We start from the raw sequence: 18817 nt of genomic DNA, 5'->3' as shown, positions 1-18817 counted from the left end.
TAGTCTAACATAGATGTAGATGTCATCGATACTTTTTCTGTCTGGGCACTCCTGAACCTTCATTGATCACTTCATTACTTGGTTAATTGAAGCGTTTAATCACAGCTTCTTTATATACTTCAAACACTTTCATCTTGCATGCCAGAGGAAACTATTAGCCTTTAGTATCTTCGTTACAGTGTGTTTTCTCTTCTCAGAAAACTAATTTCTCTTGAAAGGATGATTGCCATTAACACTACCACATGCCTGATGCTTCAAAGAATCTTTTTCTCCTCACTCTTTGTTAACTTTGACTCTCTGGTGCCTTGAGGATAGTTAACAGAGACCTTTTATACTATGTGTGGAGCTGGAGGGGATTTTTGTCGCCCACGTTGTTTATGATGTCAAATGATATGGAAAATCTGAATTGTACAGTCAGATACACATGACTATTTGTATGAAAGGTACCAGTGCTGTGCTGACTAACTGCTGATAAGAGTTAGGTAATGTTTCCATAGGCAGATACTGTAGGAAAAGGCCACAGCGACCTCATTTGACCTCTGGTGTGTTTCCACAAGATAAAACGTTTAAGAAAATAAGAGTTTCCTTTTCTCTATAGCCTAAATGCATTACTGTTTTTTGTATTCACACATGACATCACACTTGGATGCAGAGTACCTTTTTGTATTTTACAAGTACCTTTTGGTTGTGTGTGTGTGTAAGAGGGTGAGGCTGCTGCAGTGAGCAGAGGCGGTGAGAAGAAGGTCAAAAATATTGAACTTCTTCATACATCTTAGCAGAAATATAGTTTGACAGGAGAAAGAAGCATTTCAGGAATAAATTACGATGTGAAAAATGTATATTTGACCAGTTTAGACGTTTGCTTTTCAATACATTAGCAACATAATGCTTTCCTGATGTTAGCCGTGAGCACTGTGCTCTTTTCATGTCTCAGATTACAGTTACACTCAATTTGGAACATAGAGTAATATACAGTAGACAGTAAGTGACTTAAAATGTGTCCTCGGAGCACAGATGTGCCCTCAGGGTGGAACCAGATTTACGAAAAGAGAAAGACATAGATTTCAGACAATTGTTCACTTCTGCTTTATTTGACTTTTTAAAAATATAATTATTTAACATTTGTACTCAGCCAGGTGCTAATTTGAAGTATCAAAAGTATTTCCTCAACAGAAAACTTTAATTTTCTGCTTCACCCATATGAGGATTTGCTGCTTTTCTCTGTTTCATATCACTGTAAACTGAACATCTTTTGGTTTTGGGTCTGTTGGTCAGACAAAACAAGATGATCTTGGGCTATACTAAAATATGATGGACATTTTTCACTCTTTCCTGACTTTAAATAGACCAAAGGATTAACTGAGAAAATAATCAGGAGACTGATTAATAAAGTAATCATCAGTTGCAGCCCTAAACTTCACATTTACTTTCTTACTTTTCCAAAGACTAAATACTTATAACCTTATAAGCAGTTATACAGCATGCAGAAGTGTCAAACACAGCTTTGCCTATAAAAACGGTTTAATGGGATTATTTCACACAATCTGCCTTCAAAGTTGTGAAAAATGTCACTACAAATTCTCTGATGTGTGTTTCCGCTCAGCATCAAAGAGCCTCTTATTCCCGGCTGTTATGAAAAGCCGTGTATGACATCATGTGTCAGGGATCTTAACATTATTTAGATAAACCCCAATGAAAAATCTCAATACATAAACTGCAAAGACCTCCGCACAGGAGAAGCTTTTTCAGTGGAACTTCATTAAATTGTATCAAATGTGAGATGTCGACATCACGTGAAAGCTGTAAATAACACTGCAGAGAGGACTCTTGGCTTCAGGTAAGATCCTGACAGCGTTAGAGTCCACAATGAACCTACTGTTTTAAAAACCAAAGAAACATCATCAAACTCACTCTTTTTCCCACTGATTGAGGACATCAGTGTGGATCTGTTAAAGCATTTAAACAACCCTCCCTCCTTGAAAGAATGTGAGGAATTTAAGGAAAAGATGTCCAACTGTTAAACCTTTATCCTTTTCTGAACCTTGGTCCCTGCGCCTGGTGGTGCCCAGATGTTGGACACCACAGCAGAGGGGATGCATACTGCTGAGTAAGGTCCTTACTGTGTTGGTCTGTTTGTTTGTACGAAGGAAGAGTTCTCAGTGGTAACTTCGTTACCTCTGGTGTAACTAACTTGGGTCAAGATCCAGCATCTTAATTGCCGTGCTCTTGTCCTCGTGACATGAACCATCACAACAAAGAGCTGTGAACAACAGCTTTCAATTTTGCCTGGGCTCTGAATTCCTCATCACATCAAAGGGCGCTGCTCGGGCTACCATGCCATCTGGATGTGTGTTTAAGAGCAGATAGCGCAAACCAGTCTGTGGCCATTGGTTAACCAGACGTTCACCCAGCAGCGGTTTACTGTTGTTTTTTTTTCTACTCAGCAGCAGGCCGTTGCACAGCAGATAAAAGGTGAATCACAGTCACTGTTGTCTGAATGAATGGTGGTGTGGGGGTTTCATTTTCAGGAGCTGGTGGTGATGGGGGCCCCGGGGTCATACTACTGGACAGGGACAATCAAGGTGTACAACCTGACTTCTGATTCCTTCTACAGCCCGAACAAAGAAGACGTCGACTCCCACAGATACAGCTACCTTGGTGAGAGCTGCTTACTGAGAATATGACATTGAATGTGAAATACATAACTAGAAATGTGCTGTAACTAACTATTTATCTGTTTCTCCAGGCTATGCTGTGACTGCTGGACACTTCTCATCTCCTAATGTAATAGACATAGCTGCAGGGGCACCTCAGCACAGCGGCTGTGGAAAAGTAGGGACTTCTATCTCTCGTCTCACTTCCAGCTGTTGAAATGAAGTCCGCTTGTGTTGCTCACTGCAGTGGTTTTGTTTTTTCTCCTGCGCAGGTTTACATTTTCAAAATTGATGGTGTGTCCTTGGTGAAGAGTTTTCAAGCCTCAGGGAAAATGGTATGAGCTCAGATGTGGTCTTGTGTTGTTTTGAAAATCCTGTTTTTAATTATTATACAGTTCTTATTATGCATTGAGGCTGCTGTTATGTTATACTTTTTCATCAGAAACCAAACAAATATATTTGTTTAACCTAATCTGCCCTAGGAATCATGAAGAGATACATTGCAGACACACTGCTTGAATTGCTTTGTTGTCAGACCTACACTGTTACGAATGTCTGTTAAGTGTTTAGACAGCAACAGCCATTTAAAGTAGGAGGACCTTTATCAGAAACCAAAGCCAGGGAGGTAGCTAATGCTTTTCATCCAGAGCAAATACAGGAAAGTCAGTGTAGCTTGAAGACATTAGTTGTGTAAATATTCCCTTAATACTGGTACAGATATAAAAGCAGAAATGAATCCAGTCAGAGCGTGAATTGTGTGTCAATCATATGAAGTGCCTGTTATCTGACCCATTGCTCTGTGGCTCGGCTTGGTTCCAGATGGGCTCTTACTTTGGCTCCTCATTGTGTGCAGTTGATCTGAACCAGGATGGCCTGTCGGACCTGCTGGTAGGGGCACCCATGCACAGCCAGCTCCGGGATGAGGGCCAGGTGTCTGTGTACCTCAGTAAGGGCAATGTGAGTGGGATCTGTGGCTCGGTGGGAACATGATATCGCACCTTGCAGATTTATTTTACCACAGCATGTCCTTTTCCTCCCTTTCATCTGCACAGATGTACATATCTAAACTGATATTCTTAATTTCAGTCAGCTTTTTTTTTTAGCTTTACTCGTGTTGGATTTATTTTTGACCATGTTTATCATCAAGTTACTTGAACAAAACAGTGGACCATTGTGTGATTCAGCAGTGACCCTTTTTTTTTTTGGTATATTTTGTTATTCATTTTAGAGTTATTGCAATGAAGGTTACTGTTTGTTAAATTATTTGGATGAAAGACAATTTTCTGCAGCTGTGGCTGAGGAATTTTATCAAAGAAAAGATGCAAAAACATCACCTTTTGTATTTATTCTACCAGCTCTGTACATAAACTGGTGTCTTTACCTGACTCTTTTTTCAGGGGGTGATGGAAGAGGATACTGTGTTGACTGGTGACAATGCTTTCAATGCACACTTCGGAGAGTGCATTACTGCAATCGGAGACATAGATGATGACGGTTATCAAGGTTAGTTCAAAGAGACACATTATAAACTTGTCTGCTTGACATCTTAATCATTTATATGTTAACAAAACAGTCTTAATGTTTTGTTCTGGAGCTTTTAACTGCATCACATGGTCTTCATCATGTCACCAACTGGCTCAGGAGAGAGAAGAGTGAGAGAGAGAGAGAGAGAGAGAGAGAGAGAGAGAGAGAGAGAGAGAGAGTTGCAGGATGAAGGCCACTAAATAACAAATTTATTGTAACAGAAAACATTAAATTGTGGTGTATCAATCTGTCTGATCAGTGATGAGGATGTGTGTGGTTGTGTAACCAGTGTGGTGTTGAGATATATTGAAATAGTACAAAGATGCATGGGAAAGAATAATTCCCTTTTACTGGAGAAGGGCGGAGATTTATTGTATGGAAACACCGAGCCCAGGTGCCTCCAATTATCCTGACGGTCTGCTCCGGCCACCTACAACAGTACAGAACTAAAACACGTAGACAGGATGGGTAGAAAAGTGGACCATCACTATAAGTATATGAAGTTTGCTCATTTGTCATTGAAATATAGACTTCAAATGTTACTTTTGAACCCTATGTTGGATTATTATATGGTCATATATTTAATTTTAAGAAATAGAGAAAAAGAGTTACGTACTGGTTCCCGACTTGTGGGTCAGGACTCCTTCATTAGGTCATGAGAAGATGATTACTGGGATCAGAAATAACTAAACCTGCTGTAAGAAACCTGCTGTTTTTTGTTTTTGGATAATTTGAACGTTTTGATGCTTCTATGATAATAGAAAAAAAAACTCCTGTTGATGATATGTTAGATCATTCATCACCGATGAGGGGTCAGAACAAAGCTGCAGGTCCTGCTTTGAATCTACAAGTTTTTTAATGGCCTTCCAATAGTCTATGAATCAATAATCCAGGAAATTGCTATCCTTTAGTGACAGCATTCAGTGCAATTAAAGTGACATCCTGACCCTGTATTAATGAAACAAAGGCATTTCCTCTGGCATCTGGCAAGTCACAGAGTTTATATTCTTCACGTCAGCCCACAAACAGATGACGGTTGGTTGAGATGCTCAGTAGGTGCAACTAAACCCGTAATTTTCACAGACATTGTTTTGATTACTGAGGGCAATTTGTAGAAAATATCGCCCTCTCTCACCCTTGTGTGCACACAGACGTAAACCAGATTATCCACACATAGAGAGACATCCATTTACGCTGTCTGTTTTCCCCGCACTCACTCGTCTTGGCTCTGAGGGCTCAACTTGGCGTCCGTCTCACACTCGAGGCTGGAAGCTTCAGCCTGGTTTCATCTCCGTGTGAGATACGCTTCGAGGCTTGCAGCCTGGCACAGCATGTGTGTGCAGAGAAAGATGGCAGCTGGGAAGTATAACTCATCTTGTAACTCGTCACCCTCGGGTTGCGGAAAGAGCCAGACGTACTTGCTAACTGACAGACCATTATTTACAACTGAACTGCTACCATTTAATTTGAAAGAACTACTGTAGAAATATAAATTCAGTTACACTTTCAAAACACTTTAATTATATCTCAGTATAATGGATTAATTATTTTGTAACGCTAAAAATTATTTTGCCATTTCTGCTTTGGTATGCTGCACCACATGGCATGGATGTGTTTTGGTTTATAAAGGAACGTTTATATATGGACTTTCTGTTGAAATGGGCTAAGAAAAAGGTGTTTCAGTGCCCTTGCCAGAACTTTATAGTCTTGTTTCCACTTTCTCAGAGGTCGCACAGGTTTTACAGCCACTAACAACACTTAATTATCTATTACGAGAGTTACTGTCAGAGCTCATTTCCCAGGCACAGGCCAGCTGAACGTAAACAGAAGGTTAATGAAAGCTTTTGTGCACATTCACAAACCCACCCAGTCATGTGTGTACTCATTCATTTATATTCACAGAAACAATTCTTGTCATTTTTGTTTTGTTTTGTCTCTTCAGATGTAGCAATAGGAGCACCTAAAGAGGATGACTATGCAGGAGCTGTCTATATCTACCATGGAGACACCACAGGAATCACCAGAAAGTACTCCATGGTAAGAACTTTTGCAATAATCATGTACTCTGAAATGAAGCAATATCATTGTATGATCTGCTTTTTCTTCACTTCTTTTGAGCTTCATGATTGCATGCAAAATTTTAATGCAAACCATGTGGTCGGCTTCTATTGTGTGCTGATGCAGTAGCTGTTGAAGTAGCTCAGTGTTGTGTGGTAATGTAGCCCGAGAAATATGTTTTAGACCCCCCCATAGCCTTAAATAAAGCACAACCAGTTCCTCAGTGGCATCTTGTTTTTTGTTTTATTAAATGAGTGACCACAAAGCATCTACAAGCAATCACCCCTTTTGCCCCCACGTACATCATTATGTATCCTTAATACTGTTATTTTGTCCTGACTTCATCAAACATGGGCACAAACAGTGGTGTATTTACTACAATAATTTCTTTACTTTACTAAGTTCACTTCATGGTGCCATCACCATCACCTTAGGGTCTATGTAGAGAACTGAAGTCATGACCTTGAGACAAGGCTACCATCTGTTCCACTGGTTTCAGTAACTCGGTGCAATCCCTCATGTAGCATACCTATCATTAGTCTTTAAGAGAAATAGAGGCATGTTCTTGAGGATTTCTTTCCATATTCCAAGACAAACCACCCACTACAGCACTTCCTGTAAGAAACTGAAACAAAGTTAAACAGCGATTGCTTTTTAATCACAGAAAAAACTACAGTTCTATTGAAATAAAACTACAAGCCTGACAGCAAAGGCACCTAAATGATCTCATTTCATTCATATCAATGCTGTCATTTTTTTCAACTTTCTAGATGTAAATGTTGGAACTTACCGACTATAGTGTTTGCTCCTCTCTGTCCTGCTGTTATCACAGCCATGTACGAGCTAACCCCCCCCCCTTAATTTGATCATTCATCGTGAAAAACAAATCTAGAGTAAAAACAAATCACACACTAGGCTCTTCTTTTCATGTTGGTTCACGTGTTATTTAACGGCTGGTATTATCTGTTCCAGAAACTTTCTGGGCGTAGTGTAAACCCTGGTCTGCAGATGTTTGGCCAGTCCATCTCTGGCAACGTGGACATGGATGGCAATGGGTACACAGGTATGGTCATACCAGACGAGTTAAGAGCTTGGAAGGTTTTCTTAACCACATCACGAAAAAAAAAAAAGAAATATGAAATGGAGATTATTAGATATTTGTTTTTTGCCCTCAGTTTTAGTCTCTTATTCTCAGGCTACAGCAGAGTTTCAGACTCGTGATTGAGGCATCTTGTTTACTGCATTCCACAGCTGACAGTCAGACTGAGCCAACATAGCAGTTAAAGACTTTTGTGTATTGTTTCGGATTTGCAGGTGTAAAGAGTGCTGTCAGCAAATGTTGCATTAATATCATCTTTTCTTTGTGGATTTCCAAAGCAGTCATGTTTTTGTTGCAGATGTCACCATCGGAGCTTTCATGGCCGATACCGTGGTGCTGCTGAGGTTAGTAACAGGATAATTCTCTGCAGTGGTTGTAGGAAGCAAAGTAGCATTTGTTTCCACTTCGGCCTCATTCTCTCCCACACTGTGGTCCTCATGTGGTTGTAGGTCCCGGCCTGTCATTACAGTGGACGTCTCCATCTTCCTGCCCATCTCCATCAACATCTCCATGCCACAGTGCCACGAGGGCCACCAGAACCTAAACTGCTTCAACGTCACCGTCTGCATGCGCTTCCGGGGAAGACAGCTGCCGGGACAAATAGGTGACGAGTGAAAACTGTGACTGATGTGACACACACAGCTCTCACACTTCTCCCCCAATGATTTGAATTAGCAAGGAAGTTAGCTATGCAGAGGACAGATAAAAAATTTTTTAAAAAGGAGCAAACAATGAGTTAATATATCTTGATATTGAATACTTCAATAATATTTTACTTTTTGTGGCTGAAAGGAACAGTTTCACATGTTGGTAAATATGTTTCTTTCCTTTCTTGCCAAGAATAAGATGGGGAGGTAAATAGCTCTCTCATCAGCTTACCTTACTTTAGTTATTACCTTAGCTTAAAGAATAACGCAAGTCTGGCTTTCTCCAAAGTAAAAAAAAAAGAAAAAAAGAACAGCACCTTGAAAACTAGTGTGTCTTTCTGATTTAATTCGTACAACCGAAGTTGAAAAATGTTATCATTTTGAGGAGGAGTCATATACTTCAACTATGTCTTAGGAACCACCGTGTCTTTTTGTCACCAGACATGCCTCTCACAACCAAAACATCTTAGTAGGTGCTTCGTTGGTGTTGAACAACCCTGTCAAACCCCTGCAGATATATTTTGATCATTTAGTGTTGTGAGAAAGTGAAATTCATACTCCTTGAACTTGTAGTTGTCAATTAAATCTGGAAACTTTGTAAACATGATCAGGCTGAGTGACTGCAGCCTTTGGCCGGTGGCAGACAGTCAGTAAGGCCTGTTGAGAGCTGAGGTGCAGTCCTGTTCCAGTGTTTGGGTGTGGTCATCCACAGCACCCCCAGTGGAGCAGGAGCCGTGTCGTTACATAATGACTATAGCCTGGCTCGCAGGAATAAAGCCTCTCTGTTTAGCCGTCTGGCCAATGCTGTGGAAAGTGAAGCACCATGTGTTTGGTGACTCCCATAATGAAACCTTCCTTTGCCTCCTCTGGGTTGAGCTCATGGCGTTCCCTCTGCTGGATGCCGGGAACAGTAGGCTTTGGTCCGACGAGGGTGTGTTTACCACCCCTCCCGCTGTTTTACCAGTATGACACCCCCTTGAGGAAATTACTACAGAATGAGGCTGATTCATTCAGAGGAATTGATTTTAAATGGCCAAAAGAAACGTAAACATTAGTAATGTTTGACCTCATACTTATGATTTCTGGATTCAAAATAGATTTGACATTAGTCTGTGTGTCAACGGCACAAAGGGCGGGAGTGAAACCAGCAGGAATGTTGTTACTAGGATGTTTTCTTTCACAGCAACATTTGTTGTGCCCCACCAGCTGGAAAAATCATTTAATGTTTGTTGTTAATCCTTTTCCGTTCAGCTACAGAAATATACAGAGAAACGCCTTCTTAAATAAAGTTTGTCAGTAGTCGTTCCAGCATCAGCTAACATCAATAACATAGCTGATACTGTTTAGCTTTTCACATCTCTTCTTGGCTGGTGGATGAAACTTTGTAAAATTCTCTGTCTTGTGTCTCGAAGAAACTGAAAGTATGTTTTTTTTCAGTCAATTCAATGTCATTTTGGGCAAATGACATTGAATCTACTGAAATTTGTTTTCATCACAAGTTTTCATTGATCAACAATGAACAAAGGGCTGTTGTTAAAAGTTGTGTTAAAGTAATATCCAAAGATTTGACCAAAAAATGTTCCCTGCAAAAACTGACTGCAATAAGCGATAATTTATTTTTTCCCATGTTTTAATGGCAATTACTAGAAAACCAAATCCTGCATACTTCAAGTGTTTCCCAAGATGGTCTTCACTGAAAAAAAAAATAACACATCATTTTCAGCTGATGTTGTGTGAGACAGTTTTTTTTTTTTTTTTTTTACTTTTCCCAGAGTTGCTGTATAACTTGACTGCTGATGCGGATAAGCGACAGAAGAGCCAGCCTTCCCGGGTCTACTTCACTCAGAGCGGATCTCAGATCAGCCAGATGAGCCAGCAGTTCAGCCTGGACGTGGGCAGAGAGGAGTGCCAGCGCTACACCGCCTACGTGAAGGTAAGGTTTGGACTGTCTGGTCCCGCTGCCGGCTGTGTTTGCGCTGGGTTGTCTGTGTGCTCCTCGTGTCCTCAGTTGATCTCTCAGTTGCTTTCCCATGACATTGAGCGCTGCAGTGTTGATTTGTGATATGAGTTATTTGCTTATGTGGTCCGGTTTTCTTTTCTTTTCACTCATGTCGTTTTTGGTTGGAGCATCAAAGTCCATATTTTAACAAAGATGTTTAGACAGATGTTTAGACAGATCAAAACAAGAGTAAAATTAAAATGTCGAGATCAAGTAAGGGCCACCTCACAACTCAGTGGTAAGAGAATTGTCTGCTGTGGCTGAAGGCCACAGATCAACAGGCATCTGCTAGGAAGCTATTTGTGCCCACCGTGCTGGGTTGGGTTAAAGGTAACAGTCAGGCGCTTGATGGTTTCTGAGACCGTGTTGCTCAAGTGTGCGTCTGCAGAAAGTAACAGAAACAAGAAACAGAGTCTCCTTTGTCATCGCATAGTCCCTCTGTTGTGTTCCTCTGTGATTTAGTCACGTAGCCACGCAGAGGGTCCCTGTCCTGAGGGCACCATCCATGTTTTACCTCCTCTAATATGGAGGCCCACTGGAGGCCTGTAAATTTCACTGGCATTCTTAACAGTGCTCTCCAGGCGCTTTCACCGTGGGAGGCAGAGCTGCCAACTGAGAGAGGCTGTCATTACTGTGCCTGCCTCTCTTACTTCAACTATTCAGTCTATAATGAGCGTATAGCTCACAGAAAAGTAGCAGTAACCTCCTTTATTCAACACAACACATCACAGTTATCAAGGTTTATTCAGTGACGTCCAGGCTCCACAGTAAACCTGGATAGTTTTGCATAAGGAAGAATCAAACATTTCAAACTTAATTTTCACTTCTCTCCGTTTAAGTTTCAACACACCTTACAATAACAGGAGGGTAAGTCGCGTTTCTGCCACGAATAAATCGGACATTTCAACCAAACATCTTTAGGTTTGTTGGTGGGCGAGTGTATTATCGCCTATTCACCGCTGGTAGCTGCCACATATCCAGAGCATCTCTCTATTTGAGAGCTAAACACACTCATACGTAAAATGCCATCTGTCAGGTACAATGTGTTACTTCAGGGACGAGCCCTATTTTGCAGCTCTATTGGTTAGTTCAGACAGTAAAGTTGCTGGATGATATCGCACTTTGATGTTGTTAATGAATAGCAGGACTACTGACAGTCAGAGCGCAGCCATGGCGAATGTTTGAGGTGCAGGTTGGAGGATTTTGTTACCTTCTGTGTGGTGCCCAAATTACAACCTTACCAGACTGTTTAGAGGTGAAATGACCTTAAATATGTATGAACAGTCGAAGATTATGACTGTGCATGATCACTGTCTGCCACGGGTTTTTGTCATCATACAGAATGGTGTTTGTCCTAAACTTCAGAGAAGAGCTAAAGAATCACCATAATCAGAGGTGATCGGGCTCCGCTCTGAGAGAGGATCTAGTCTGCTCAACCAATCGCATCATTTATCTTCCTCATGTGTCTGCCCACATGAGCCAGCCCTCCCGTTCTCCAGAAGAGGTATGCTAATGATAACCAGCTGGTTGTCTGACTGCATCCTCCAAAGTGGAAGGAGGAGGGGGGGAGGGTTGTGTACCCCCGCTCCACCCTTCTCTCAGCTAAAACATATAGTGAAAACACAGGACTTAGAGCAGCGCCAGAGCAGGGTACTGGGCTGCTGTTGTGTCAACTGGAGCTGTATGCTGGCGCTGCTGATGGAAAACCCTCACGTCAGGGTTGATTGCTCGAGCCTTGATGCATGAGGGTCGGTGGAAGCAGGCCATGAGCTATTCTGAGCCACTCTCACGTTTGTAACTACTCTGACCATCTGTCGACCCCACTTGTTGACTTTATCCATTAAACTCTTTTAAAGGACCTCAGTTAACAGCAAAGCCTAATAATACACAGTCAGAGATGTGTTTGAGCACACACGCTCAATTTTCACCATCTGACATCAAGTAAAAGCTAGACCTGCCGTTCAGTAAATCACGCAGCGCTGAGAACACAAGGCCGTAACAGGAGTTATTCAGAGAGCACAGAGTACAGAAGCTAACAGTGTCAAACCTTTTCTAGAGTAATTCGTTCTGAAATTATGCAAGTCTTTCACGCTGATCTTTTTAAACATGTTTTCGTTGGCGTCCACCAACAGCATACCAGCCCTTCAGATGGTCTTTGTTTGGTTATTTTTAGCTAAATAGACCCCTTGCCTGCTTTCACTGAAGTTGTACTTCACATTCGGGGAGTGAAAACAGTCATCACTGATGAATGATTAGAAGTTCACATGAGCAGAGGTGCTGTGCGTGAGATGGAAATGACTCATTTAACAACAGAACCACCTACTCGAAGCAGGAATTCTTCAGTTTGATGTGTAATTTTGTACAGTTGCCATGTTGGACTTTTTTGGCATTGTGTCTCAAGTTATTGTGCCAGAAAGGGTGAATGTAGTAAAATACTTAGAATGTTTGTGGTATTATTCACGCGCAAATGGACATCTGAGCAATCAACATTATAATACAAAACAGTTAAAATACTTATGAGATAGGTAACTGACTTTTTCTATGCAGACATACTTTATCACTGCACATTGTATGTTGAATAGGTATACTAAGGAACACACTGTAGTAGTTGGAGGAATTGCAAGTTCAAGAGTCACCAGGGCTGAGACAAATCTACAGCCATGCTAGTGTCTATGTGAAGTAATGATTACTCACAGTGGTACATGATTTTGGTCATAAAACAACAATACTGGACAAATTGAATTGTGTGAAAAGTTGAGGTGAGCATGAATGTCCAAATTAATAGTTGTTGTGACATTCTACTTTGAATCAAAAACATCAACTTCAGGGTGACGCTTCTCAGTCAGTCTAAGCCGTTTGGATGCATATGAACCATGACTGTACAAAATATCATGACATATATTTTATATATATGACATATGTGTTGGATTTTCCCGAGTGATAATGTCATCCATGTTGCCGAACATAAACTTAAAATAGCCACACTGCATGGCAAAAAGACCCAAAAAAAAGAAATTGCAACAAAAAAAGAAATGATATCACAGACCATGTTCTGTACTTTGTTTACTTATGTGTGCATGTTATATGTTTATTGGAGGACATCAGGGAACATAGATTTACAGTGTGTCTCACTATAAATTATAAAGCATTCCTTATTCATTGTGTCAAGCATTTGGTTGTAGGCCAACTTTGCCCACTTGGCTTTGATTTATTGGTTGTCTACGAGATATGTTGTAAGTATTCCTCTGTTAATGTTCAGCACTTCTTCCCTGTTTACATCGTTGGCAGTTTATCCATCATCATACGTGTTTTTACTGCAGCAGGCCTGTTTACCGCGGAGCGCACGTGAGCCTTGAAATTGTGCCAAAAGCCCGTTCCATTAGTGGTCATGAATGGCTTTGTGTAGCACTGTAGACGCATCACAGTCTCCAAGGAAGAGCTAAAATAGGCAGCTAAAGCCCTGCCTGTAACAGTTGTCTGTTTAATTTAGCTTGTAAAGTATCCTGCCCCCACCCCCCTTTTCCCCTGGCCTATATTACTCTGTGCCCTATATCCCATGTCCTCCTAACATTTGCTTGGCACCACTGGAGTATTTCAAGGTCCATCAAACTTGATTCTGATGACCGCTGCTGTTACGGAGGCATCTACAGGATGAACATCTATCTGTCAAGGCTAAACACACGGAAGCTCTTTCCCCTCTCATATGACTGAATGGAAAAGGTGACTTTACAGACAAGTAAAATTTGAATGCAATGCATGAGACTTTAAGGCGGTGTAGATGTGCAGATGATGGTGTTTTAAGTTACAGAAGAAACTACATTATATGTGTCATTATCATTGCAAATTGAATTGAAAGAAATTGTTTTAACGTGCCTGTTTTCCTGCTAGTTAGTATCATGCGGTACCTCAGTCATATCTCATTTGGCTAAATTTAGAGCACAGAAGATAGCATAAAGTGCACCTTTATAAGTCAGAGGAAAAGTCTGTGTTATTGAAAGTTTGTGTTCTGGTGCTTCTTATTGGGTTCATTGATGTAGCATCAGCTACACCATATAACATGCTGCCTGTGTCCCCAAATGACTGATATATGAAACTGGAAATTGGAAAATAGGTCAAGTCTAAATTGTCAATAGTAGAGCTGAAATGATTAGGTGATCCATTGATATGTTGTTAATCCACAAGAATTTTGATCATTCATAAATTGCTATTATTTTAAGCAAAAATGTCAAAAATTCAGAAGGTGCAGCTTCTCACATGTAGGCATTTGCTTGTTACCTTTTTTCCTTCTGTTAGATTTAAATTTGAATATATTGTATAAGTTTGGCTTTAGCTTGTATGTGGGCCGGAACGATCCATTGATTGATTGAGAAAATAAACCAGATAAGGCAAAAGGTTCATTATTGACACTGACTTTGTTTTTGGTATCTTGCCAGTTGTTTTACTTTGCTAGTGTCTGTATCTTGTTCCAGACAGTGAGCTGCAGCTCACTGGACATGACTTTACATCAAAGTAAAATAACTGACAGACAGTATATTACACTTTGGTGTGATTGACGGATCACCTGATTGTATTTGAACTCCATTCTGCAGTGGAATCAGCAGAAACCTGCTCCTCAAAGTGAGTCAAAACAAATGTGAAAAATCATCTCCACTTATTGTTTGACTCGAGTCTGCTCTCCGCAGACAAACAGGAAACCCAGGAGAGTAACGCAAAGCAGGAGTTCCTGTCACTGCATCCCAAAGAGTGTCCGGTGTGACAAAGTCCCAGAACTGCAGCACTGTCTGGCACGTGGAAACCCAGAGCCGCTGCCACACTGCCTGCTTTGTTTGCCTCTTTAAAGTTCAGCAGAAATGTACAATTCCCTTGATGCTGGTCTCCCCGTTTCATTTAGCTCAGGCCAAGAGGGCTGATACAATGAAAGTATATAGCAGGGAGGTAATCAAATCCAGCTGTCTTCTATTACACATGGCAGCGAGTCAAGCACCTATTGACAAAGAATATAATGAAAATACTCGAACAGTGCACTGTGTTAATAAATCAAGTGGAAAATGTCATAGACACTGTCATATAAATAAGGCAGGAAGTATTAATGTTAATAGCATTTACTGGATACCAAAGAAGAACTATTCAGGTTAATTTTAGCTCTGAGTAACTTTTTCTTCAGGATTTCCCTACATGGCCGCGTCAGCATGAACATTAGACAGTTCTTCTCAGGGGTTATTTCAGGAGTGCACAGCCAACAGACATTTGTTACAGTAAAACAAGTCAGATTTATCATGAAGTTCTTCTCAAGCATCTGCATGCAAGATGTAAGTGATGTATTATTTTTGGTATGGCTGCTCATTAGACACACTCTGTCGTTGCCATAGTAAATCAGTCGTTGTTACTCATATCAAGACCAAGCAAAGGTTGGGCAGATTTGATGATTTGTTGATTTTGGCAGCTGAGCATTCTGGGCAAAACGTTTCTGCAGTCTTTTGGCTGCGTTACCGCCACATGATGCCACCGCAAGGCAACGTATTGGGTGGCCAAGTCTGACCACAATGAAAGAGTTTCTCTAGCCATGTTTCCCACTTCCACTGCAGAGGAAACGTACTGTACATGTGTTTGGGTGTTCAGTGTGAACATGTGTTGAAGCATAAATGCTGCCTGTGATGCAGTGATGCATCTTTGCGACGCTTCCTTAACAACCTGGCGGGGACGCCCTTATCATTTCCCACTACTTGACCTGTTTGGTAATATGTGTATATGTCGGGGCGTCATCATCAAATTCTGCTTCCTGCAGAAACAAACTGGATCCGCCACAAAGGAAGTGGAAGAAATATATACACAAGACATGTGTTTATGTCCGGCAGAGACAGTAACCAACCATCATCAGGTGGTGAAGTTTTATCGTGGCTTTGTCTAAAAACAATGGCTCCAACAATAACTGAAGTAAAAGTGCCCCAGAGTTGTGCACAGTGACGAAATCAGCTGCAGGAAGCATCTGGAGACCTCCTCTACTACCAGGATGGAATAGACTCAAACACACTGACAAACACACCGAACTCCATTTTATACGCAGCACATTTTAAACTGCCCCTCCCTGCTGTATCTCATCTATCACAGGAATGTTTCCTCCTGCGACTGAAACTGTCTTTTTCAATAGATGCAGTTAAAGCATACAAACCATCATAACATGGTGCAGAAATAAGCAGCTGTGAACTTTGTGAAGAAACCCGCAATGTTTTAGAAATCATGCTATTTTTGTATGCAATTGATTACATAAAAATGCAGATAAGGAGCTTCCTGTTTATGCAAAAAGATGTATTGGGATCTTGAAGGAAGTTAATCTCTCACTGACAGGAAATCTTCAGATGCTTGTTGTTTCAGAAATAAATTTCTGATGCTTTCAGTCAGATGATTTATGAGTAGAGTCCAGTAAAACCAAGTCTGAAAATATTCCATATTTACTATCAAGTGCAGTATATTTTACTTCAGTATTTGAAATCATTGTTGAATTGATCCACTTCAAAATAAAATCTCACAATAAACAAAAAAAGTGTTTTTCTAGAAGACCCACAATAGAAAAGCAGTTAATAATGGCAAAAGATTATTGTTTTCAATATACTTCACTTTACTGCAAATTATTGATAGCTTATGTACGGAACAGGATGCTGTTATTATCCCAGCAAGCAAGAAGCCCTCTTTTTTCTTATTATTAGCATTATAAATACTCTTCTCGTCATTTCTTAAAACACAATACAGACTTATAAGGTGACTAGAGACACTTTGTTTCTGTTTGATTCCCAGTTCCCAAGGCTCGAAACTGCTTCCTTAAAAGGATCTCCTCTGAATTCTTCTTTTCTTTTTTCAGCACTAAGTTTGTTTTGCTTCTTCGGATGTGTCCTCGTGGTGACTCCACACTCGTCAGTCAGGTTACAATAGAGATCAGCCCGGGGTTAAGGGTAGATAGACATCATGATGATGACGGGAGAATGAATAGTGTAAAGCAGGACATATAAGACTTATTCACTTTCACTTCTGCTCCTGTTGCTTCTAAATTTCAGGAGTGTAAAGATTTGTTTTCAAGCGAGACTGAAAAAAGAACAGAAACAAATAATGTGCTGAGAGTAACACAATGTGGAAACTGAGGGAGGAGGAACTGAGATGTGAGGGAACACATCTGTGTATTTATTGGTAACTGGCTTGATTTCAGATCCAGATACTACACTAATACAGCTATAGTTAGCATTGGCATTAAATCAAGTTGTTGTTGATAGAACGTAGTAAAAATAACACGCTGATGAATTTGGTATGTTTGAGCAGTAAACCAATTCCATCTGCCAATTTCGACTGGGGAAGTGAGGCACCTTTCTCTCCTCCTTTATAAATCCCAGCTGTGACTTTAACTGTCCAAGGGTCAAATGTTGAATGCCTTCTTCATGATGCATACGAGGCCATAAAAGTTTCCTGTAATTTGTGTTTACGTGGACGCTGTTTTAAAAAGCAATAAATTAAATTCATATGGATTCAGGATGTGGAGATGTATATCTGCTTATCTGCACCCCTGGGATCCTCATTGAGGGGAGTCATTTTACTGAAAGAGCTGTGTGTTTGTTTGTGTGCTTCAGAGTAAAGTTAGTTTGTGAGACAAGGATTTTTAAAGGCATGTGGCATGCAAATGAATGTTTCTGTGTGCATGCTGTGTTGAGAGCAACGCTCTATTTATTAGTGTTATTCGTGATGAGGCCTCATGCGTGACAGTACAGAAGATATAAGTTTCCTGTCACTTAAGTGATGATACTCGTCTATTTTAGCCAAGAGGAAATACGCATTTGCTCATGGGAGCCATTACAACACACCGCCGTATCTAGCAGCACTCAGTCTGGCCAAAGGTTAGGATTTGGTTGATTTGTGTTTTCACAGGAACAACAGCCCAAAATGTTACTCTGGTTTCAGTCTCCTGTCTTTGAAACTGTACAGCTGATCAGTTATTGTTTTTTCCATTCTGGCCTTTTTTGGGGTTGTAAACGTATAGAGGGAGAGGAGGGGTTGAAATTTGATTTCCTGATCTCTATTCTGATCAACCACATATAAATCATCAAACTGGACATAAATCGAAGTGTGAAAACTTGAGACAGTGATGATTTAACAAGGACGGGGGCTAAGAATCAGTCGAGGAGGGAATAAGTTTAGAGTTAGAAATGGAGAAAGGAGAAAATATTTTGTTCGATTCAAACGACTTTTATGACTTCCACTGTACTCTGACATTAAAATACAGTCCTGTCCTCATTTTTACATCTTCTCCAAGTGACACAGTGACTAGGTAAAGGTTCACAAATCTCAGTCAAAGAAGTTTCAGTTTATTTGTGCGAAAGTTCATTATAGACAAAGCACCATCGACCACTAATTACCATAACTGTACAACCCTGTAAATCCACACATTTGTTTTCTTTTCAAATTAAAACTAAATAACCGGAGCAATCAGTGGAGTTGTATAGTTCTGAGTTTGCATTTGATTTTTGTACTAGATACAACAGACGAAGTCTGAAGCCAGCTCTGCTCTTGTTTGAAGTGCTTTGCCAGTTTGATTTGTCTCTGAACGCAATGTGTTTTGTTTTGTTCAGGTAGAGTATGATTTATCAGGTTGGTGCCTGAAGCTGGACACACATCTGAGAATCGCTGTCTCTACTACTAAGTTCAGACAGACTGAAATATTTTCCATCGTTCGGAGTAAACATGGCTCATGTTGAATGGGAACAGTTTTCAAAGGCATAATGCATACAATTGATATGACTAGTAGTCTGGCATGTTCAGATTACTCAATTATTTGGTTTTGGAAAAGCTGAAGGCC

General features: G+C 40.5%; 1 protein-coding gene across 2 annotated transcripts in view; it reads left to right on the top strand.

Moving 5' to 3' along the window:
• The window catches only part of itga9 (integrin, alpha 9), a 47905-nt gene that overhangs the window by 6602 nt on the left and 22486 nt on the right, over positions 1-18817 (top strand). For both annotated transcript variants that reach the window (XM_069690189.1, XM_069690190.1), the window contains exons 6-15: positions 2529-2658; positions 2747-2832; positions 2927-2989; positions 3474-3611; positions 4052-4157; positions 6121-6215; positions 7209-7299; positions 7634-7679; positions 7785-7939; positions 9755-9915. In XM_069690189.1, coding sequence (XP_069546290.1) covers positions 2529-2658; positions 2747-2832; positions 2927-2989; positions 3474-3611; positions 4052-4157; positions 6121-6215; positions 7209-7299; positions 7634-7679; positions 7785-7939; positions 9755-9915 — 1071 coding nt within the window. The remainder of the gene's footprint in view (positions 1-2528; positions 2659-2746; positions 2833-2926; positions 2990-3473; positions 3612-4051; positions 4158-6120; positions 6216-7208; positions 7300-7633; positions 7680-7784; positions 7940-9754; positions 9916-18817) is intronic.

This window comes from Brachyistius frenatus, unplaced genomic scaffold, assembly GCF_029030835.1.
Source record: "Brachyistius frenatus isolate BFR_SWC_R1_liver_20210118 unplaced genomic scaffold, ASM2903083v1 Contig_8, whole genome shotgun sequence".
Classification (NCBI taxonomy): domain Eukaryota; kingdom Metazoa; phylum Chordata; class Actinopteri; family Embiotocidae; genus Brachyistius; species Brachyistius frenatus.
The sequence above is the reverse complement of the archived record's forward strand: the minus strand, read 5'-3'. Positions and strand labels throughout refer to the sequence as shown.